The sequence below is a fragment of the Castor canadensis genome, chromosome 13 (genome assembly GCF_047511655.1).
Source record: "Castor canadensis chromosome 13, mCasCan1.hap1v2, whole genome shotgun sequence".
NCBI lineage: Eukaryota > Metazoa > Chordata > Mammalia > Rodentia > Castoridae > Castor > Castor canadensis.
Window position 1 is genome coordinate 21,223 of NC_133398.1, and position 23,621 is coordinate 44,843.

General features: G+C 49.7%; 1 protein-coding gene across 13 annotated transcripts in view; it reads right to left on the bottom strand.

Annotated features, from left to right (window-relative positions):
* Positions 1-23,621, bottom strand: part of Cacna1b (calcium voltage-gated channel subunit alpha1 B) — a 166,920-nt gene that overhangs the window by 3,199 nt on the left and 140,100 nt on the right. For 10 of the 13 annotated variants that reach the window (XM_074052690.1, XM_074052689.1, XM_074052686.1 and 7 more), the window contains 10 exons: positions 20,884-21,011; positions 14,709-14,805; positions 11,805-11,913; positions 6,759-6,866; positions 6,108-6,220; positions 5,274-5,401; positions 2,780-2,915; positions 2,422-2,538; positions 861-1,065; positions 320-570 (listed from right to left, as the gene is read on the bottom strand). In XM_074052690.1, coding sequence (XP_073908791.1) covers positions 320-570; positions 861-1,065; positions 2,422-2,538; positions 2,780-2,915; positions 5,274-5,401; positions 6,108-6,220; positions 6,759-6,866; positions 11,805-11,913; positions 14,709-14,805; positions 20,884-21,011 — 1,392 coding nt within the window. The other 3 variants (XR_012440671.1, XR_012440672.1, XM_074052694.1) reach the window with 3 other exon arrangements.

A 23,621-nucleotide genomic window follows, 5' to 3' on the forward strand; every position in this document is an offset into this window, starting at 1 on the left:
AGAGAGGGGCCTGGGTCCTGAGGGGAAAGCAGGAGGATGGGAGGCAGATTAGGGACAGGACAGGACAGCATAGGAGCCAGGGAAAGGACAGACCAAAAGGCAACTGCCCATAGTCTGGTAGAAAAATAAAGAAGTGGTCAGAAGAGAGCAGTGAGGGCTTGGGATAGTGGGCCTAGAGACACAGCACCTGGGGAGGCAGGTATGGGCTAGGGAGGGAGCAAGGCAGATATGTAGAGGAAACTTGCCCCTCAGGGTGGTGAGTGAGACCTAGGGAAAGGTGAGTTAAAACCTGGAGCCCACATTGCTCTGTGCTGGTTACCTGTGGGTGGGGTCCTGGCTCCAGCCCTGCTGTTGGAGATGTGGGGTGGCTACTGAGGGAGGGCTTGGGTTGTTGGGGTTCACGGCTCCCAAAGCGATCACAGGAGTAAAAGCGCTGCTTCTCTGAGGAAGAGGAAGAGGGCTGCCTCCGTTCCTGAGACCGGCCCCGCTCCTGCTTGCGTTCCCGCTCGCGCCGGCAGCCTGTGGGCCCCTCTCCTGCAGGCAGGCAAGGCCCTGCAGCACTGTGTGGTGCTGGCCCAGGAAGAGGACAAATCAATTCAGTCAAGTTCAGCACAGGGAATGAGACCCACCCCCTCCAGCCACAGACCCACCAGGTCCCCAAGGGCAGGAGGACTGACCACCATGGGTGGGTGGATGGTTCTTCCCAATGCCCAGACCTGAGATTCACTCCCCCAGTTCTGCTCCAAGCAGGTTTAGGAGCCATGAGGGGCACCAAGGACGATGGTCCCAGGAGCTGCCTGGACACACCCTCAACTCAAGGCACTATTCTCTCAGGAGGCTTCTAGACCCTCCACACACACCTCCCTCTGTGTCAGCAGACAGGCTGGGCCCCTTCTCCAGGGACCTCTGCTTCTTGTCCCTGCGCCGGTGGCAGCGGTGGTGGTGGTGATGTGGTGCCTGGCTGGGGGGAGGGCGGTCCAAGGTGGCATTGCAGAGGTGGGCCCCATGGGGGCGCTGAGCCAGTGTGGAGATGGAGCGCTTCATGGGGCTGGCATCTGGGGCAGGCTGTGGGCGAGAGACAAGGGATGGGGAAGTACATGGCATGAGGGGGCCTAGCAAAGCACCAGAGTGGAGAGGAAGGCAGGCATGGGGATGCAGGGAGTTGGGGCATCTCAACAGAGAAGGCAGGTTGGAGGCCCATTTACCCAACTCTGTGTGGAGGGGATGTAGGTCCTGCCAGAAAGGGACTATTGGTTTGGCTAGAGAATACTGAGTGGGACCCACAGCCAGCTTCAGGGGGACTATTTTCCTTGGCCCACCTGAGGACTAGCCCATGATGCTGTCCCCTGAGGCCAAAATCAGGACCTGTGGAAAGGTGTCTCTATGGAGCTCAGTCAAAGCCACCTGCATGACAAGTGTGAGAAGGAAGTGGCTCAGCCTGTGGCCATCAGCCAGCAGCACTGTGGTGGGCACCATGGGGTAGGGGCCACAGGGCAGGAAGAAGAGAAAACATCAAGGAAGGAAGGACAGTAAGGAGAGGACAGGCATGGTAGGTCACAGTCATGAGAATGGTGACACTGTAAAGAGCAGACACAGCCAATAGGGAGGAGGAGACAAGGATGAGAATTAAGTACACCCTCTTAAATGTCCAGAACCAGAAGCCACAGGAAGGAGGTGGGGACAGAGCAAAGGAGAAACACATGGGCCTGGGAAAGCCACGAACTTCCAGGGCCAAGGTTTAGGTCCACCTACATACAACCCTTCTTCTGCATCAGTAGTGTGAATGCCACAGATCTTCTCTGTGGCCTTGGGAAGGGAGCTTGTCTCCAGGCTCATGCAGACCTTCAGCCCTTCCTGACCAAGGCATCCTGCTCCTAGTCAAACATGCCCCAGGAAGAGAACAACCTCATGGGGAGAGAAAAAGAGTCCAGGAACAAGGAACAAGGAACAAAGAGGGAGGGTTGTCCCACAACCTCAAACAGGAAGGGTGAGTTGGACTAAGGAGGGGCTATGGTGCAAAGAGTAGAGTCCTAGGAGGAAGATGTAGAGACAATATTAACGGGGACAGCAGAGCTGAGGGACAGTAAGGTTGGGTGATGAGGACTGGGGAGCACCAGAGTTGGGGGTAGAGCTGGGAGAAGTCACAGAGCTAGAAGAAAGACACCAGAGCTGAGAATCCAGGCCCTTGTGTTCCATGCAAGAAAGCTGAACAAGTGCAGGTGGTGATTGTCCTGGTAAGGCCACACCAAGTCCTGAGAGCCCATGGAAAAAGAAGGTATCCAAGCTATACAGGCTGTCAGTAGAAGCTCAAAGCAGGCTGCCAGGGAGTGCCCACTTCTCCCCACTCCCAGATCTCACTCTCAGGATGAACATGGTCATGCTCCCCACCTCCCTCCTCATAGCCCTTCCAAAACTACCCACTTGTGTTTCTGCTGCTAGGCGGGGCATGGAGGCAGCTCGGCCCTGGCTCTCCAGCCCAGGTTGGGGCTCCGCATCAGGGCCCCTCAGCGCCATGTTCTGCATCTGGACATCCACAGCCTAGGAAAATGTAACAGCCTCTTAGTCATGTCTCACAGAGCCATCCGGCCCCACCCACCCATCTCACACTCCTCACACTCCCATCCCATCTCACACCCACACTCCCACCCCATCTCACACTCCTCACACTCCCACCCCATCTCACACCCACACTCCCATCCCCTCTCACACCTCCACATCCCTGTCTCGTGCTCACACCCTTGATCCCTGTTTCATACCCACCCCTCCAGGAAGGACTCACCAGTGTTCTTGCCTGACCCACAGGGATCTCTGCTGAATGACCACGCTCCAGAGGTGCCCTGGTCTCACAGAGCGCATCCTGGGTCCTTTGGGTGCCCCAGGACAGGGATTCCTTAATTCCGCTCTCCTGGGTTTGTCTAGGGAAGAGAGAGGGATGTTCTGTAGGATCAGAAACCTGATCTGTAGAATACAAGGGACCTGGTACTCCACCCTGCTGGGAATCCCCACCAGTCACACACTTAGCAGGTCAGAGATGGTAACTCCCAGCACAGAGCTCCAGCATGGCTTATATGTGCTAGGCCCAAGCCAATACATGTCAAATGGTATGGGCTCAATAAGGGTTCAGGTTGGACAGGACTCCAAGAACAGGTTTGCAATGCTCATTCTAGGGAAAGCTGAGCCCATCACCTCCTGGTCTGGGGACAACTGATAAATTCCTCAATCCTGAACAGGGTTTCATCTGTGAAATGGATGCTAGGTTCAATCCCTGCCTGCTGAGAGGGCACAAGGTCATGCAGTGAAGCTTGGGTAAATGGATAGCAGCTACAGAGACTTTGCTGTGCTGATTTACAGTAGGAGATGCTAAACCCCCAGAACTCCTCCTGGACGTCCTCCTCCAAGGACTCCTTGCTGGTGGCTCTTCTTCACTGTCCTGACTCCCTAGCTCAAAGGGTCTATTCACTGATCTGACAGGCCACACACACTCCCCTCCATACCTGCCCCTCACTATCCCTGACCCTGGTAATGTTCATATTTCATGTCAGGTCTCTCACACAGCACCAACTGCCTGGTAAGCTCATTTGCACTGACTACACTTGCAGTCACAAAGGTTGAGTGGCACTGATCGCACTCAGGCTGAGCTGGCCACACCTCTGACCATAGTGGTGGGTGTAGAGATAGCAGACCAGACCCGTCCCTGCTGGGCACTCTAAGAATTGCCCTCTGTCTTCCAGGATTGTTGCAGGCATCTCCCCATCAATGCACTGTGCAGGTAGGAAAAGGCCGGCACTAAGAGGAAGGCAGCAAGGTCTGAGGCCACAGCATGTCCAAGGCCAGCAGTGCTTAGATCACCAGTGTGACAAGGTGTCCTCTGATCTTCAGTGAAAGAGTTTTGTCTTAATGTAAAAGCTATAACCAGAGAAGTAACTGAAACTCATTTGCCTCCTGAAACCTGGCTCAGATCAGCACAAAGACACATCACATCCTCTCCAACACACAAGCATGTGTATGCACACATACTGTCACATGCACTGTCATTCACGTACATACTCACATGTCCTATCCCATTCTCAAAACACACCTTCACTCTAACACACTGTTACACATACTCTGCCACACAGACATCCCCCGAATCACCTGTCTAACCCTAAATGCAGAGAGGGAGCCTAACCAGCTTCCCAACTAGAATGGAAGAGAGGAAGTGAGGGTGGCTGTGAGGCTCTGTGGGCCAGCCCCAGTAAGGCTTCCCTGACACGGAGCACACGTCTAACAGCACTTACATTCTGGGTTTTCTTTTTGCATGGCCCACTGCCCACAACTTGAACTTGGTCCTGGCTGTGCAGTGCTCTGGTTAATAGGATGATGATCATGAGACAAAAGCAGAGACTCAAACAGGGGCCCTGTACCTTGGGCCCCTGTTGTTCTCAAGGCTAATAAAAAGCAATGGGCTCCTTGAAGTTAACAGATGAGGAGAGCATGGTGTGCCTCACAGCCAGGAGCAGGCTGTCTAGGAAGGCTGAAAGAGCCCTGCCCTCAGTATGAAACAAGGTTTGCCAAAAGCCCATCCAAGACCTTCAGTAAGAAAGATGATCATTTTAGATCGCTTGAGTTTGTGTGGCTGATTACCAAGATGTTGTGCCAAGAGTTAAGTGAAACAAAACGACCTGACAGATTTGTCTACAAAAAGCAACAACCTCAAAATCAATACCGAAATGGGAATTTGGGAAGAACTCTCTCAGAGGAGCCAGAAAGAGCAGAATTCTAACAATCCATGAATAAGAATGGGAAGGGCTCAAGGTGGAAACACACAATTTCTGAACAGTCCCCAGATACCAGAGGCCAGCGACAGAGCAGAACCTGGAAGAGACAGGTGCATGTAGTGGTCACCATCTCAGGAATAGCACAGCTGTCTATGCCAGCTCAATGCCAGCTGCCCATCTGACATTACAGAAGGTATCAAAGTTCACCCCATAAACCTGGCAGATGGAAACCCCCTTGCAATTCTCACCAGCATCCAGGCAGCACAGTGAAGCATCTGGCTGTACCCACAGATGGAGGTGGGCATGGGGCAATGTGGAGCCAGTCCCTGGAACAGGGATGAGACCCGAGGCTCCCACCCTTGGAGGGCTGTCTAGGCTGCAGATGAGCCCCTTAGGTACCCCAGGAAGTGAAATTAGAAGACAATAGGCAATGACGGCCAGGCAGGGTGAGAACATGAACACCTGCTTCACCCACTGGCTTTGGGTCCCTCCCTGCCCACCACACCCAGCACTCACACAGCACCACCATTGCTGAGGGAAGTGGCACTCTTCTGCCGAAGGAAAACCCGAGCTCCTCGGAGCACAGCCGGCTGTGCCTGCTCCAGGGTGGCCTTCAAAGGGTGGAACAGGGACACAGGGCCCATCTGCAAAGTGGCACATGTAAGGGAGGAGCTCTGAGGTTGGAGGCCAGGACCATCACCAAAACAGTGAGGCAGGGCAGGGACTCTTACAGCATCTCCTAGCCTCCCTATAAGTGACTTCAAGAAAGCCGTCACTTCTTAGAACCTCAGTTTCCCTAACTGCACAATCAGGGCTTGGACAGATCCACAGGTGGCAGAGGCATTCATCTTATCCTCAACTGAACAACTGCTGACTACAGCTCTAGGCTGAGCAAATTAGCGACTCCAGACTGAGGAGACTCAAGTTGACTAGTGAGTCTGCTCCAGGCATGGGAAGAAATGTGGAATGACACCAGGCTTTTTCCCACCAAGGGGCAGATGAGCAGACCTGGAAGCTCTGTCCATCTATGGATGCTTCCATACAGCACCTCCATGTGGTCATTGACAAAACAGCCATCAGTGTGGATCACATTGGTTCCTGCCTGTATGCAGGACAGCAGTTTTGTCCATCCACCAAAAAAAAATCCTCCTCCTCCTCCTCCTCTGTCATCCAGGGCTTCTATTCTCACTCCTTCTCTTCTGCCCCAAAAGACCACCTCTCCAGTTCAGGGCTCCCTGATACCACCAGGCAACCAACTAATGGAGAGCAGGTCTGGGTGATGCTCCCTCCTCCTCCTGCTACACTTTGCCCAAGAAGGGGTTGGGTCACCCAATCAGTGGAGACTGATACCTGAGACAGGCCTCCCGGAGCTTGGTGAATCTGGTCTCTGGTGGTTTTGTTCTGTTTGTAGAAATCGAATATCATCAGAGCTGCATAGACTTTCCCCACTGTCATCTCATCGGCTAGAGAAGAGAGCAGGCAGAAAGGATCCAGCAGTGGAGATTTGGAGCAGAAAGAGCACATAGAACCACACAAGATGTGGGTGGAACTGCGTAAGGAGGGAACCTCCTCTCCCTCATCCCACAACATGAACTCCTGGAAATGCCATGGGGCTGACAGGCTCTTGGGATGGAGCCTCAGCCACAGGAACTGGTCCTATGGCTCCTACAGACACTGCTTATTCCACCCTGAGCAGTTCTGACTCATCCCAAGATGCCTATATGGGACTGATGTTTCCCTATGAGGGGCCCTCAGAGTTAAGCACTTCCTCTTTCTTCATGTCCCTAACTAGGATTTCCCCCTGCCTTTCTCTAGGTGTTGTAAAATACATTTCCCACACTAGGAGGACCCCAGATCATCTTCCATGGTCCCAGTGCCATCCAGTGTCCCCACAGGGAGTCAGGGGAGCACACCTCTCCGAGACAACATGCTCCCCTGTACCCTATCTCCCTGCAAATAGGGAAAGTAGGGGCAGAGAGTATTTCTTGCCCTTCCACTTACGCTTGTGGGGTGGTACCAGTAAGTCCAGGGTCTTCTGGGGAAGATTGGCCCATACAGAGGAGATCTCCTTCCTCAGCTCTGCATCACATTGGTGCTGCTTTGTCCCAGCTGGATCAGTACAAAGGGGAAGGAAAGACAGATGTTAGGACCAGTCCTGAAACTCTCCTCACCCCATTCAGGCAGAGCTGGGGTAGGCAGGGAGTAGGCATATGGGGTGGGGGGGAAGGTAGGGTAGAGATGGTGGTGGAAAGAAAGTATGGTGAGAAGAAACATGGACATGGAGGCTAGTCAGAGCTCTCCCTACAGAAACTGCCTAGATAACATGCAACATGTATGTGCAAATGTGTGTGTCTATTATGTACATGTGCATATGTATGTGTGTGTACTTTGTTCATGTGTGCTGCATGTAGTAGGGAAGTGGCTTAGGAATTGAGAAGGGACATGGTAGCATTCTAATCATTTGTTCACTCCATTCAGCAGTATTTACTAAGCACTCACTAGGTGTCAGGAAGTCTTTAGATGATAGGACAAAAAAAAAACCCCAAACGCTACCCTTCTGCAGTTTGTACTACTCTATTCTACAGTACAACAGCAAGAGGTAAGAAGAAATCCAGCACATTGGGCAGTAAAAAGTACCAAGGACAGCAAAAGAAAACTGGGGTGGGGGGTAAGAATTCTTAAGAGGGTTCGGTTTTGGACAGGGTGATCAGGGTAGTCAGGAAGGCTCCCAAGGAAGGGGGTGTGAGTGTGAGACCCTGAAGACAAAAGGGACCAAGTGCAAAGGCCTTGGGGATGTCCTATAGACCCAGAAGACAGGGAGTTGGGGAAAGAGAGGAGCACATGCAGGATACTCCTAGCTAGGAAGCAAGTGGGACAAAATAACCTGAACTAATACTCTTTGATTCCATGTTTATTAAGGCATAATCTTCATACAGTAAAAGGCACCCATTTTATACTATTCTGCAAACTTTGGTGAAAGTATCTACTACCCTAATCCAGTTCGGGGATACTTGCGTCCTCCCAGTCAGACTGAGTTCCCAGCCCTGCTCTGGGTCCTGTAGTCACTGGCATGCTTCTGTTTCTGTGCCTATGTACCTTCCAGAATGCTGCACAAACAGCATCACAACCCACTCTGGCTGCAAGTCTAACTTCCCTCACTACACATAAGGTGTTTGAGACTCATCCGTGATGCTTTTATCCAATCTTTCATTTTTTATTTATTGAGTTCCACTTCATTGCATTGACATGCCAGTTTGTTTATCTATGTCTGGGTGATGAATACAAGAGTTGTTGGCAGTATAGGACATTATGAATAGAGCCACAAACGTTTGCACACAGCTGTTTGCGTAGGGTATACACTTTCATTTCCTAGCTGGAAAGGCTGGACCATATAAGCAACTCTGAACTGTTGGGCAAAGGGACAGTACCATTTTGTATTCCCATCAGGAACACATAAGATATTGTCCTTTTAAAAAGTATTTTAATGCTAGGCATAGTGGTGCATGCCTGTAATCCCAGCTACTTGAGGCAAGCAGGAGGACCACATTTCAAAGCCAACCCAGGTAAACTTAACACCACCTCATCTCAAAAACAAGTTGGGGGTGGAGGGTCATGCCTGCAATCTTTGGGAGGCAGAGGTAGGAGAATCACAGCCTAAGGCTAACCCAAGCAAAATCAAAAAAAGATCCTATATGAGAAACAAACCAAAAGCAAAAGGATGGGAAATGGCTCAAGTGGTACAGCGCCTGCCTAGCAAGCATGAGACCTGAGTTAACCCCCGGTGCCACACAAAATTTTAAGTATTTTAGCCATGATAATGGCATGCGGTATCATTTCACTGTTCATTCTGAATTTCTAGTATTAAGCATCTTTTTATGTGTTTATTTGCTTTTGCATATCTTCTTCAGTGATGTGTCTGCTCAAATGTTTTGCCATTTTTATTGGGATATTTTCCTTTTTTTTCCTGGGGATCCAATCCAGAGCCCTGCATATGCTAAGCACACGCTCTACCTCAGAGCTACACCCACAGACAAGTTGTTTATTATAAAGTTGTGACTTTTTATATCACGGAGACCACTCTTTTATCAGTTATGTGCTTAGCAAATATTTTCTCAGAGTCTTAGGCATGCCCTTTTGGGGGGGAGGGGCACTAGGGATGGAACCCAGGGCCTTGCACATGATAATCAAGTGCTCTACTACTTGAGCTATAGCCTTAGATATTTTTCAGATAGGGTCATATGCTTTATGCCAGGGGCCAGCCTCAGACCACAATCCATATATCTCTGTCTCCTGCACAGCTGGAATTACAGATGGGTGCCCCCATGCCTGACTTGTTTGCAAGATAGGGTTTCAATAACTTCTTTCCTGATCAGGCCTCAAACCATGGTCCTCTCATGTCCACCTCCAAAATGGCAAGGTTATAGCCATGAGCCACTGTGCCCAGCCCAAGAAATTTCTTATGATGCATGAGTGCTGGACTTTGTCAAATGCTTTCTGTTCTGTCAAGACATCATATATGTTTGATACAGTAAGCTATATTGATTGAGCTTCAAACACTGAACCAGCCTTGCATTCCTGTGATGAACACCAACAGTATAGTCATGTGTTATGTTCTTTTATATACTGCTACATTCAGTTTGCTAAAATTGTGAATATTTTTCTGTCTATGCTCACAAGGCATATTGTTCTGTAGTTTTATTTTCTGGTCATATCTTTGTTTCTTGTATCATTTAAAACAGGTTGGGAAACATTCCCTCTTCTCTATTTTCTATAGTAGTATGCACAGAAATAACATTATTTCTTCACTAAATGTTTGGTAGACTGCCACCCATCTAAGCCTGGGAGTCTCTTTTTGGAAGGTTATTCAACATTAGTTTGTCTAGTGCATTGATTATTAGTGATACTATATGTTTTGGGGTTTTTTGGCAATACTGAGGTTTGAACTCAGGGCCTCATACTTGCTAGGCAGATGCTCCTCCACCTGAGCCACACCTCCAGCCCTTTTTGCTCTGGTTTTTTTGGAGATAGTCTCGCTTTTTGCCCAGGCCAGCTGGGACCACACACCTTCTATTCTGTGTCTCTCACTATCACTGGGATGACAGGCACATGCTACCCAGCTTTTTCCATTAAGATGGGGTCTCACAGTTTGTTTGCCTTGGCTGGCCTGGAACCGCCATCCTCTGGATATCAGCCCCTCATATAGCTTGGGATGACAGACACATGTCACTGCACCCAGCTATTAGGTGAGATGGAGTCTTGCAAAGTTTTTGCCTGGGATGGCCTTGAACTGTGATCCTCCCAACCTTAGCCTCCCAAGCAGCTAGGATTACAGGCATGAGCCACTGGTGCCTGGCTGAAGTTATCTATACTTGAATGACCTTGGTAGTTTGTGTTCTTCAAGCAACTCTTCCATTTCCCCAAAGCTGTTGGACTCACTGGCACAGTATTGACCATAGAATCCCTTGTTATTCTTCTACTGTCAAAAGCATCTGCAGTGGCAACCCTCTTCTGCTCTCACTTTGGTGATCTGACTCTTCTCTTCTTCTTGATCAGTCTAGCTAGAGGTTTACCAGTGTTCTTGGCCTGGTTTTTAACTTGATCATTCTGGTTTTGGTGGTATTGGAGTTGAACTCTGGGCCTCGTGTTTGCTGCACAAGTGCTCTATCATTTGAGCCATGCCCCCAGCCCCAGAACCTGGCCATTCTGTCTTTATAGTTGAAGGCTGACTAAAGGGGCAAGGGCAGACACAGGTCAGCTGGAATGCTGTCACAGCAGTACATCAAAAGCAATGGGCAGAGGGAGAGAAGTAACCACATTTTGGATATGTTTTTGAAGTAGATTCAAGAAGATATGGTAAGAGATCAGACATGAAACGGAAGTGAGACAAGTATAACTCCAAGGTTTGGGCTTGGGAAGAACAGAGTTCCTATGGATGGCACTGGGGAAGACTATGGGATGACCTGGAGCTGAGGTCTGGGTGAGTCAAAGCGGGATGCTGATGGGGCCTTGCAGTAGATACACAGCAATTTTTGGGATATTTGTGTTTGGACTAAAAATATGAGATGGGAGTTCATGATAAGCAAAGCCCTAGGGATAGGTAAGAGATGTTAAAGGAGTAAGTGGAAGTGGCAAAGAGGCCACAAGGCAATTTGAGAGCAGGGGAAAGAGGAATCAGAAAAAGACAAAAAGGTTTCACAGAATTGGAGCAAGAACTGCAGGCCGGGGTGTAAGTTCAGGATTGAGAATTTCAAGTTTGACACTGGAGCAGGTTCAGCAAAGGCTGGGGCAAAAGCCCAACTGGAAAAGAGAAATCAGACAGCAGAGAAAGGCCCTCAAGGAGCTGGTTGCTACAAATGAAGGAAGAAAAACAGGGAAAGGGATAAAGGGGGAAGAGAAGACATTTTTAAAGAAAGAAAGAAGGTGTTCACATGTTGATACAAGTAATGCAGTAGAGAGAAAAATGAAGTTGTGGGTTATAAGCTTGGGGAGATGATGAAAACAGGGCCTGGTGTGCAAAGGGGACTAGCCTCAACTCCTCATAACAGGAGAGGCGGCCATGCTCCAGGGCACAGACGGGGAGGAGTGATGGGATACAGGGCCCCCCTGGTGGGCCCTGTTCATTCTCTGAGAAGGAGAAGATAGATGAAGCAAAAGACAGGCATGGCCTGTAGTGGGGCTGGGGTGGACTGTGTCTACCTCCACCATTAACTGGCTCTGCAGGACCTGGGGCAAGTAATTCCATTTCACTGTGTCTCAGTTTCCTCCCTAAAGATGGGATCATTACCGTACTGATGTCCAGATGGTTATCAGTGGTAAAGCCAGTGCCTAATAGAGCAGGCACTCTGTGCAGTTGTCCCTCCAGACAGAGCCAGCCTCCATCACCCTCCTCCCTGAACATTTGCCTGAGCTGGCACTCTTTTTGTTTTACTTTGGTTTTTGTTTTGATTTATTTTATTTTCAGGGATCTTGCTATGTACCCCAGGCTGGCCTTGAACTCACTGTGAACTGGCTGATAATTCCCTCATCCCCCAAGGCCACCTCCCTCACCTGGGGCCAGCTTGATCTCCAGTGCTGTCCGGATGAGGGCCATCAGTGTGGAAGTGAAGTGCACCGTCATGTCCTCATTGGAGATGGGCATGTTCATGCGAACCAGGCGCTGGGGACGAGTGGGGCTAAGTCAGGGCCAGGTGTACCAGCCTCTCCTCCCACCCCAGGGCTACAGTGATTGGTACACTGGAGCTGGGTCTCCTGAGGGTGGTCCCTGCAGGTGCCTGGGCCCAAGCAAGGCTGGGTAGATGGGAATTTTGCCAGCATTAGCTCTCCCCCCAACCCCACCCTCATCTGAGCCGAGGGTTCTTCTGGATACAGAACAGCAGAGATCCAGGTAAAGGCTGTAGCAGGGGCTGGGCCAGGAGCCTAGATCCCTCTGAAAGAACAAGGACATCCTCAGTTAGAGGAACCCCTGTCCACTGCGCATGAATGAAAAAGGGGTGTGTAGCCTCGGCTGAGGAAAGAGGGTCCAAGGTGGAGGCTCCTGTGACAGTCTGCTGACAGGAGGGAAGGCTCCCGTCCCCATGGCTCTGCCCACCTGGCCTCCTTCATCTGCAGCTGGATCATCTAGACAAGGGGTGGTAACCAAGAGTGCCACTCTGAGGTCAAGTCCCAGGGGGGCATCCTCAAGAAAGGGACACCCAGGCCCAGCTCAGGCCTCCATAAGGCTTCTGCCTCTCACACCCCACCAGAAGACCAGGAAGACAGCTCGATGCCACTTGAAGGCAGAGACAGTATCAGCTCAAGGCAGCAAGAGAAGCCCTGGAAATCAGCTCCTTCCATCTTTCCAGTCGGAAGGACCAGATCAGAGGGGACTGAACAGGGCAGTAGTATGGGGGCTGGTGAGGAGCACTCTGCTCCTATCCTCTGTTGAGTGGCCAGTCCCATCCCCTCTTCAGTTTTCAGGGACAGAACAGCTGGAGACAGATGTGTGTCAGCATCACATCGTCTGGGAAGAACCAGCAGCTGCCTAGAGCCTCAGCCTTTTAAAGCTATGAGGCCTCAAGGAGGAAATAGGTCTCAGGTACATCTGGGGAGCACTTGCATGGCCAAGTGGCACCCCAGAAGCATTGTAGCTCTCTTCTACACAGGATAAGAGCTAGAGATGGGAGCTCCTTCCTAGGACCAGCACTCTGGGCAAGGCAGCCATTCAGCCCCTTCTCTAGAGTGGACCATATACAAATCCTGTGTCCTCCATGTGATGGTAGGCAGGGAGGTGTGGGGGTGCTGAAAACAGGAGCCAGACTCTGTCCCCCAAATGCTGGCAAAGCCCCACTCAGCACATCCAATCACAGGGCCAGGACCTCACACATCATGTGCATTGCACACCAGAAAAAACCTGCTTCCCAGAGCATGGCGCCCCTGCAGACCAGCACCGATGGCAGTGTGAGTGGCCAAGAAGTTCCTCTCCCAGGGAGGGGAGTTGGGATGGGAGTGAAAGAGGAGCAAGCAAATGACTTCTAGGAGGGGGAGCTCCATCCAGGGCACTCAAGGACTGCCCTCACCAGGCTCCCACCTGCATGCCCCAGGCCCTGAAGGTGTGCAGAGAACAGAGAAGCAGAGGGGCAAGGCCAGGGCAAACAGGACCCAGTCACAGAACTGTAGGCATCTCTTGGACCCTCCCCCAGCTTTCCCCAGCCCACCCACTCCCTACCCTGAAGACTTCTTGGATCTCATCATGTCCAAAACCTTAGGGTCATCCGGCATGGCTGGGAAGGGCCTCATGGCCCTGCCTGCCTGGCCCAAGTGTCATGTGGACAGAGCTCTCCCTCCAGGGGACATGGCCACAGCCTTGCATGCAGGGCCTCTTGCAGGCACAACACGTATGTGAGCTGGGGGAAGGGGAAGGCAGGAAAACTGCAGAGGCAGCTATCTCTGTGTGCCTGGGAGAGCTGCTCTGCTCCCACAGACTACACTGTATCAGGTGGCAGATAAAGACCTAGAATGGGGGCACAGAGACAGACAGTGTGGACAGGGGACACACAGCAAATGAGAGAAGGAAGCTCTGGCAGGAAGACACAGGTGTCACTGTTCACTGGAGAGCTTTGGGAACCAGGAGAGGCCAAGGTAGGTGGGGGTGACTGAAGGTGGTACTGCAGGTGGAGCAGGCTTAGGGCTGGGCCATGTGACCTGCTCAGCCCCCAGGAAGGAGACCTGAAGCGTCCCTAAGTTTACCCCTTTCCTTGCAGTTCAGCAACCTCTGATTCCTGGATCCAAGTCTCTTCCCCTCTTTCAGGGGCCTCTGACACCCAGCAGCAATGGCAAGACACCTCCCTGTCACCCCTTCCTTCTCTACACCAGGGGCCTCCTTCCCACCACGGAGCCCAGGAAGCCTGGGCTGGGTCAGGTACCTCTGTGCTGGCTGAGCTTGACAAGGTAGGGGAGCAGTAATGAGGATGACAGAAGGCCTGCAGGCCCTATCTGCCTCCCAGGGCCAGACCCTGAGCACCTAACACCTCCACCCATGCCAGAGACCTGAGAGACAGGGCAGCATGGTGGCCCCAAGGCCAGAATAAAACAAACTCTGTCCAAAAAACTGGTTTGTCCCCTCATTCCTAGGAAGGGAAGGGAAGAAGAAAGGGCAGAAGGTGGAGTTGGCTCCTGTCTCTATCTTCCTGAGCCTCTCAAGGGCACCAGCAGTGGGAGCAGCAGCCAGACAAGGCATCAGGGGCCAGTGCAGACATGTCCCTCTGAATGGAAGGGGAGCGGGTGGGTGGTGGGGACAGAGTGGAGAAGAGAGCAGCAGTGAGGCAGCCAGGTGCAGACAGATAGCTGGAAAAGCCCTGAGAAAGCAGGCAAGAGCCCATGAGCACCCTGCGGGCTGCGTGAGGCCCAGGAAGGCCTGCCAAGCACAGATAGCTCCTAGGTCGGGAGCAGGGTCAGTGCAGGGTCAGGGTCTACCTTGTATGCAACTCGAGCCGGGCATTTCTTCCCTAGCCCCAGAGGTGGGGACATGTGTTTCAGCATCTCAAACATGTCATTGTAACTGATGCGCCCACTGGAGGCCCATCCCAGAGGCCAGGCACACAGGGGTGGTCCACAGGAGAGGCCCGCAGCAGGAGGGGCAGAGCAGGGAGCGGGCAGGGGAGGAAGCAGACAAGAAAACAGATCCAGTTAACCAAAGTGTCGGGTAAATGCCCAAATCAAAGTCGGTAAGATGAGGGACTCTGCTTGACTTGACCCCTGCTTGCCCCCACCCCCAGCCTCACCTCCTCACTCCAGCCCCACGCAGGGCAGCGGGCAAGGGTGACGTCTGAGCTAATGAACATGGAGGGGGTGAGGAAGGGCTGCATCGGGGCGGCTTTGGGTTGTAAATTTCTGCTTTTATTCTTTTAGAACCACAGATAAGGCCAAATGAGAACCATTGGGAAGTGCTGGCCAAGTTATGTGGAGACAGTTGCTGCTGAGAACCACCACAGCAGCATCAGTTGTCTTAACGGTCAGATTTGCTTCCAAGTAAGGCCAGAGGCTAAACTGGAGAAGAATCTACAACAGACCAGAAAACTAGAGAGGGAGCCCTGAAGCTCTAGAGCTGAACTTGACCACAGGGCAAATCCTGCTCCAAGCCCAGAGACGCCCGAGGCCAGCCCAGGGCAGGGCTGCTGCTGGGGTCAGGGCTGGGTGGGAAAGAGACTGCAGGGAGGGAAGGAGCTGGATGGGCGTGGCCTTGTACCACTCTTGTGCCTCTGACAGCACAGATCGGCACCAACAAGTGGGATGCGCCTCCTATGGGGCCTGGAACCCAAGGCTCGGGACGCAGGAAGATGTCTGGGGCCCAGTGATGAGTCTTCCCCAATCAGAGAGGCTGCCAGGCCTGGGCCTCCCTCCACCCGCGGTGCACCTGCCTGTGGGCTTGGGGTCCCAGAAACAGAGAAGGTTCATGCCCAGCCTTTTCCTGGCAGGCAGATCTGCCCAGACCCTGCCTTCTGCCCACAGTTCTGGACAGGAGGCTCCTCTGCTGGGCTGAATGGATCAATCCAAAGGCAACACAGGAGGACTTGTCAGTCTTTGTCCCTCTGCCTCCACCCTCTCCTCTCCCAGGGATCTGGAAACCTCTTCTGACCCAGTGGGACAGCTGCTCCTGGTTTACTAGAGCCCATGCACCCCACTCCTGGGCCCATGGCCTCTGACCTACTGACCATCAGCCTACCCACAAGAACCTGCAGGAAAGCCTGGTGCAACAGCTGCTTCCTTGGCACAGGCAGGACCTGGACCCCAGCACCCACCCAGCCAGCTGGTGCTGGCTGACACAGCCAGGCCAGAAAGCTCCCTGTGCACTGTCCCAAAGTCTGCCTGCCCCCAGCCAGCTAGAGGGATCTGGGGAGATTAGACAGGGAACCAAAGCATCCAGGAGGCCGGAATGCGGGGCATGGCAGGGCAGAGGAAAGAGAGGTGAGGTGTTATCATTCCCAAACCAGGCAGGGAGTGTGTGCTGTGTTTGCGATTCGGGCAAGGAAGTATGTCGGATGGAGGCTCTGAAGTTGCAAACCTTGTAGGCCAACCTACGAGGGCAGTTCTTCCCTAAGCCAACGGGTGGCGCAATACAACGCAACAAACTGTACATATCCTTATAATGAATCCGGCAACTGGAAAGGAAATGTCACAGGTTATGGCAACAAGGCACGATGGAGCCCATCCCACCCACCCACCCAGCCTGCAATGGGAAGATGTGCCTTGAGCAGTCGTGGTGGTAGAGGTGAGGGGTGTGGCTGGACAGGTCACTCCCTGCTGGGGACTGGGGTCTGGTGCTCCCCAGAAGGCATGTCAGCCCCAAGATAACCCTATAACCCAAGGTAGGCAGGAAACACTCCATACAGAACACCTGCATGTTCCACACAGAACACACATCTGCATCCATCAGTCCTGTGCTGAGCCACCACTCTGCCTACGGTGCTCTGCCCCTTGATGGTCAAAGACACCTGGGCCAACCCACACCCCAGCACTCTGTCAGCCTCTCCTCTCGCTTCACCCTCCACATTTGTTCATCATAGCCTCAGAGGTGCACATTGATGTGCCTCCTGACTATCCCCATCTCCCTGGCCACACCAGGCACTGACCCTAAAAACTGCTGATCCAACTAAGGATGCCCTCCCAGGGATGGCACCATTGGGTCACTGCTGATGCTTCTCTCTTGTATGCTACTTCCCCTTCAGTACAACCAGCTCCAAGTCTTGTCAAACTGATTTCTGAAATACGTGCTAACTTTATTGGATCCTAGGGACCATGACAAGGGGGCTGAGCACATGGAGCCTCTGAGCCTCACAACCACCCCTGCTCAACAAACCCATTGGATGCCACCAGAGAAAAAGCATGAACTAGATGCTATCACTCCCTAGTTCAAAAGTTTTCCCACTGTCTATCAAACAAAATCAAAGCTACTTGTTTAACACAAATTTCAAGGCCTTTCTCAGTTTATTCTAGCCTTTCTCCCAGCTGCTTTGTAATATGCTCACTCCAGCCTGACACAATGGGCCTGGCACTCCCCTCACATCTATACCTGCCATCAACACTCTTGAGTGTCAACCTATTTTGCCCCCTCAAGTGCAGCTCAGATGCTACAGACTTTCTGTCCTCAGAAATGCCCTGGCTTCAAGCTATGGCCACTTTGACATCTATTGTAAAGTCTAGCTGATTGCTCTCAGAACATGTGTCTGAATCACCTTTGGACCCTTGGCCCCAGCACATCAGATGCTCAGGAAATGCTTACTGAACAGATGATGAACATAAAAATGAGCAGACAGATTACTCCAACAGATATGACTGTGATGCTCCTTTTGAGTCTCTACACTTCTCCACAAGTTGTCAAGGCAACAACAAAAGGAAGGCCAGGGAAAGTCATCTTAGCCATCAACAGCTCCATACCTTCCTGGTCTCCCACAGCACACACATGCTCACAAACGCACACATACAGTACACATGTAACACAAGCACACAATGGCATGTGTATACAGACATGCAATGGACTTACACGTGCACACAGCACACATACACATCTACACAACATAAATGTGCACACATGACATGCATGTGACTGTGAGCACACACATGTGCACAGCAACACACACGCACACACCCTGCAATGTATACACATATAGCATGCACACAGAATCTTTCTCACACACAAATACACCCATGCATATACGTGTGTCTGTGTTTGTGCACATTGCACAGCCACACGTGTGCACACACACATATGCAAATGTTGGGAAGTTTGACAAAGTTTTGTTGTGGTTTCAAAGCTTCTCCCAAAGAATGAGATGTTCAAATGGCCACATGAGAAATAAAGATGACCACAGGCCTGCACCTATCGTGGAAGCTACTATCAGACTCAAGGCGGCCTTTGCTTTGCTCACAACGGACCCAATATGCTCAGCTTACTACCAGGCCTCCTGCCTCCTCAGACAGTCTGAAGGGGAGCCAGTTTCAACCTCAAAGCACACAGGTATATCTGCGCTTCAGGCTCATATGTCTTGTGTGTCATCTGGCCTGTGCTACCTCTGGGGCAAGGCTTGTGTTCTGCTCTCTACTCTTTATAAGCACTTTCTTTATATCCCTGACTGCTCGTGGCTTCCAGGGTCCCTGGCTCTTAACTTCTGGACTTGGGACACAGTCTGAGCCCTTGCTGTGAATTACCACAAAGCTGCCAGCAGTCTAAGTCCGTTTACCATGTGCTGCGCGTGCTACCTCAGTTCTTGACAGTAGCACCTGGGTTTGCAGCTCATAAAGATCAAAGGCTGCTGTCTCCCCCTGCTGGCCTTTTCCCCTTAGTACAAATTTTACCCTAAAGCATCTGTTTTCTGCAACACATGCTCCTCTTAGAAAAATGTACTAGAAACAGCAGCAACTCTTCAGGCCACAGAGTCAGAACAACACCTCTGGAGCAGTCCTAAAACACTTCAGTTGGAGTCTCCTGCCCTTTTCTTGAGAAGGTCCAGTCTCCCCCTTCTTACTGGCCTTTCTGACCACAGACCCAGGGCAATACTCCTAAGCCTATGCATTCCAGCAAGAGTCCTGGGCATCACAGGGCAAAGAGGTAGATATATCAGAATCAACAGGGCTCTGAAAAGCCATAAAAAGATCACATATGCCATGAAACATAAATAACTACTATGCATCTTATGTGCTGTATAAAAACTATAAACTTATCATTAAAAATGGAAAATGCTCTGGGACATGTTGTGGGCCTGGAAGACCCTGAACAGAAGATATCTGTGTCCCAGAGCCCCTAATCCCATGTTCAGATTAGGAAGGCTTTGCAAAGCACCTCTGCAGCTTCACTGTGACATGGGAAGCACTCAGGGGAGTCTGAAGAGAAGGATGGAGGGAGTCCAGCCCAGCAGAAGAGAAAATGAAGAAGCCCATCCAGGTCCAAGGGCCCTGGGTCTGTACAGTGTTCCTCATGCTGAGCTTCAAATTAGGGAAAGGAACACCATGGGGAGTAGGACTCTAGCTACCAGCAGACTGATCACATTCCTCATGTTGTTAATGAAGAGCTTCACCAAGTCCTCCATGTTCTCTACCAGAAGCCCCACCACAGCCTCCACTTTCACCATCTGGAGCCTCACCACATCCTCCTTGTTCTCCACCAGTGGCCTCACCAATTCCTCCATGTTTTTCACAAGGACCCTGACCACCTTTTCCACTTTCTTCACTAGAAGCCTCACCACATCCTCCACATTCTCCATCAGGACTCTCACCAAATCCTCCATGTTCTCCACCAGAGCCTCACCACATCCTCCAGGCTGTCCACGGGGCCCCTGACTACATCCTCCAATGCTATCCACTATGATCCTGACAATGTCCTCCCTGCTGTTCACAGGAGACTGATCATATCCAGCCTGACCACATTCTCCAGCCTCTCCCACAGCAAGGTGTGTGCAGAATTGGCCAAAGCCCATACAGGCAGGCAGGGTGCCACACCCAGATGCAGTCTTCTCACCCCACTAGGGCAAGAGTGGTACTCAATCGATGACAACTGTTCACTCACAGTGCTTTTCCTTAGCACTTGTGGTGAGTGAGGCACAAATAGGTCTACGTCTTCCCCAGCAGCCAGGTCTCTCAGCTCCTTCATATCTCGTATCCTGCTTTGCCGGGAGCAGCCCTAAGTAACTGGTGCTTAAGTGAATGAGTAAATGTGTGAATGAGCATGTGATCAAGTGAACAAATGAATGAGTGAGCAGTAAATGGAGGATGAAGAAAGGGAATGCATGGGTGAATGATCAACTGAATGAGCAGGTAAAGAAATGGACAGGTGAACAGATGAGAGCCCCTGCTGCTCTGCTTGCCTGCCTTCCTGAATGTGCTCTCAGCCCTGGGGGTACAGCATAGCATGGGTGTGTGATCCTTTTCCATGGAATATGGTTTCAAACAACTTCACCTTCTAATCCCAAACCACTCCATGAGACCTTCCTTCTGTCTGCAAATTAATCACCCCTTACTTAAGTTACATAGTTGCCCTTTCCTGTCTTGACTAATGGGTCTTAAATACACAGGTCCTTCCTAGCTCTTCTGGTGTTGATGAGTTTACCGCACCATGTGCAGCCAGGGTTGAGGACAGCAGTACCTGTTGGCTCCTGTCCCCAAGGGTGATGGCAGAGGGGAAGACCCTTGAGCCCATTAGAGGGATATCCTAAAATCCCACGTTATATTTCCCCTCAAGTCCCTCTGAGTGTGCAGCCATGCTGTCTCTACACACTCACTGAGTCTCCATGCCCTTCAAGAGATAAGCCTTGGGAGAAGGCAGCACACTCCTTGCATTAAGAGCCCCAAGCTTCATAGATGCCCCTGGAAATTTTCCCCAACCCCTAGGCACAGGTACCCTCCTGAGGACCACACTGAGGGTCTCAAACACTGTCTCTGCCTTGGTACTGCATCAAGGCACAGGGACTGAAAAGGAGAGTAACACTCAATGGCAATAGTGGTGCCATCCAACATGGAACAGGGTGGCTCCCTGGATCCCTGGCCAACATGTGAGGGGGATGCTAATATGAAACATGTCCACGCCCACCCCAGTCCTGCCCTGAGAGCTGTGCGAAAGGACATCCCTGAGGACCACAGAGCACTGGGGATCACTCACCACGCAGCCGGGTCGTACTCAGCCCAGACCCGGATGAACTCGTCCAAATGGTGAGGCCCTAGGATGGAAGAGTCCCGCGTAAGGTACTCAAAATTGTCCATGATTACAGCCACAAAGAGGTTCAACATCTGTAGGACAGGAAGAAGAGGTGAAACCACGACCTCAGGCTGCCCTCTTTTCTATAGCCACAGCCTGTGTATAGAGCAATCTGAACAGAAAAGGTCACTCTGATTGGGCCAGCACTGGACCAGTCCTGCTCCATCCATGGGACTTCTAGGGCCTCCTCAGCACCCCCCAAGCTTATTAATCCCACATATTTAAGCAACATTTAGTCCTGTAAAGCCTCTGCTTTCTATTTCTACTGACTTCTCCTAATTCAAGCCCATGAACTCTTGGTCATGATCCATCCTGACATCTAGGTTGATCTGCTCCCAGTTCTGTGATGGCCGCCATCCTCTCCCTTAAACTGACCTTCCATGAAAGCAATGAGCAGAGTCAGTAGCTTAGCTATTGCCAGCCAAAACCTTGGGTTCTGTTTTTTCTTCTTTCTAATTAAATTGAAATTCACATAACATAAAACTAATCATTTAGAATGTACAATTTAGTATCACTTAGTGTATTCACAATATTGTGGATATATATCTCTCTAGTTTCAAAATGTTCCCATAGCCCCAGAAGAGCACCCTGTACCCATTAAGTAATCATTCAATTCCTCCTCTCCTTATCCCCTAGCAACCACCACACTCCTTTCTGTCTTTATTATAGACTGATTCATTTTGAATATTTCATATAAAACAAATCACAAAATATGTGACCTTTCACCTGGCTTCTTTCACTCAATGTAATGTTTCTGAGATTAATGCATACATTCATGCAGCATATGTCAGTATATAATTTTATTTTATGGCTGAAGAACATTCCATTCTAGATATATACCACATTTCTCTATCCATTGATTTGTGTTGCTTCCACCTTTTGGCTAATATGATCAATCTGTAAACATTCATATAAAAGCTTCTGTGTGAGCATCTTTTCATATCTCTTCATTATATACCTAGGAGTGGATCACATCATAATTTTTTGCTTAAGTTTTTTGAGGAACTGCCAAACTTTTCAATAGCAGCTGCTATATTTTTATAGCCCCATTAGCAATAAACCATTGTTCCTATTTCTCTGCATCTTTGCCAACGCTTGTTATTTTCCTTTTTTTTTTTTTTTTTGTTTGGTTGGTTGCTTTGGTTGCTTTTTTTTTTTTTAATTGTGACATTTACAAAAGTTCTTACAATGTATCATAGTTGAATTCACTCCCTTCATCATTCTCCTTTATCCTCCCTCATTCCTGGAATAGTTTCAACAGGCCTTGTTATTTTCCATTCTTAAAAACTATATTATTATAGCTGTTACCCTGGGTGGGAAATGGTATCTCTTTGTGGTTTTGATTTGCATTTCCTTACTGACCAAAGATGTCAAACTTGTTTTTTGTCTTTTTCTTGAGTTGTAAGAGTTCATGAAAAACTCCTTTTTTCTTTTTCTTTCCTTCTTTCTTTCTTTTTTTTTTTTTTTCAGACAGGATTTCACTCAAACTTGTCATCCTTCTACTGCCTCCTAAATGCTAAATTGCAAGCATGTGCCACCATACTTGGCTTAAGAAGTCTTAAAATAAAAATAAAATATGCTAAACATTAACCTCTTATCAGATATGTGATTCACAGATATTTCTTCTTAATTTGTACATTGTATTTCCATATATTTGATAATGTACTCTGGTGTACAAAAATCTTTTAATCTCGATAGAGTGTAATTTATCTATTTCTTTTTTGCTCATGATTTTGATATCAAGCCTAAGAATCTGTTGCCACTGCTGAGGTCCTGAAAATTTACCTCTTATGTAAGAGCCAAAACTTTTAGCTCTTCCAGTTAGGTGTCTGATCAATTAAGTTAATTTTGTCTATGGAGTGAAGAAGGAGTCCAACATTATTCTTTTATTATGTGGATACCCAGTTTTCTCCACACCAGTTGTTGAAGTGACTATCCTCCACCAATTGAATTGAATTGAAGAAAGACAATTCTTTCCCCATGAGCACCCTTGCCAAAAAACAATTGGTCATAGGTGTTGGGTTCTATTTCTGAATTCTCAGTTCTGTTCCCATTTATATGTCTATCCTTATGCCAACAACACAATTTTGACTATAATAGCTTTGAAGTAAGTTTTGAAATTTTGTTAAGATTGTTTGGCCATTTCCCTGCAATTCCACATGAATTTAAGAATCTGCTTTTCCATTTCTGTTTTTGATAGAGACTGATTGTAATCTATGCATCCCTTGGGAGAGTACTGCCAATTTGACAATATTAAGTCTTCCAATTCTTAGGCATGGATGGATCTCTTCATTGAATTAGGTCTTTAAATTTCTTTTTATCAGTATTTATAGTTTTCTCCATATGAGGCTTTGATTTCCTTGTCTATTTTATTCCTAGGTATTGCAATCTTTTGGATGGTACTAGAAATGAATTTTTTTAATTTCCTTTTCATATTTTACATTGCTAGTAAATAGAAACACCACTGTTTTTTGTTTGTTAATTTTGTACCCTGAAACTTTACTGAATTTATTAGCTCTAGTAGTGTTTTTGTGCCTGTGTGTATTCTGTGGGATTTTCTACACAAAGAACAATGTTATCTGCAAATAGAGAGTGTTTCGCTTCCTCCTTTCCAATTTGGATGCCTTATATTTTTGTCTTGC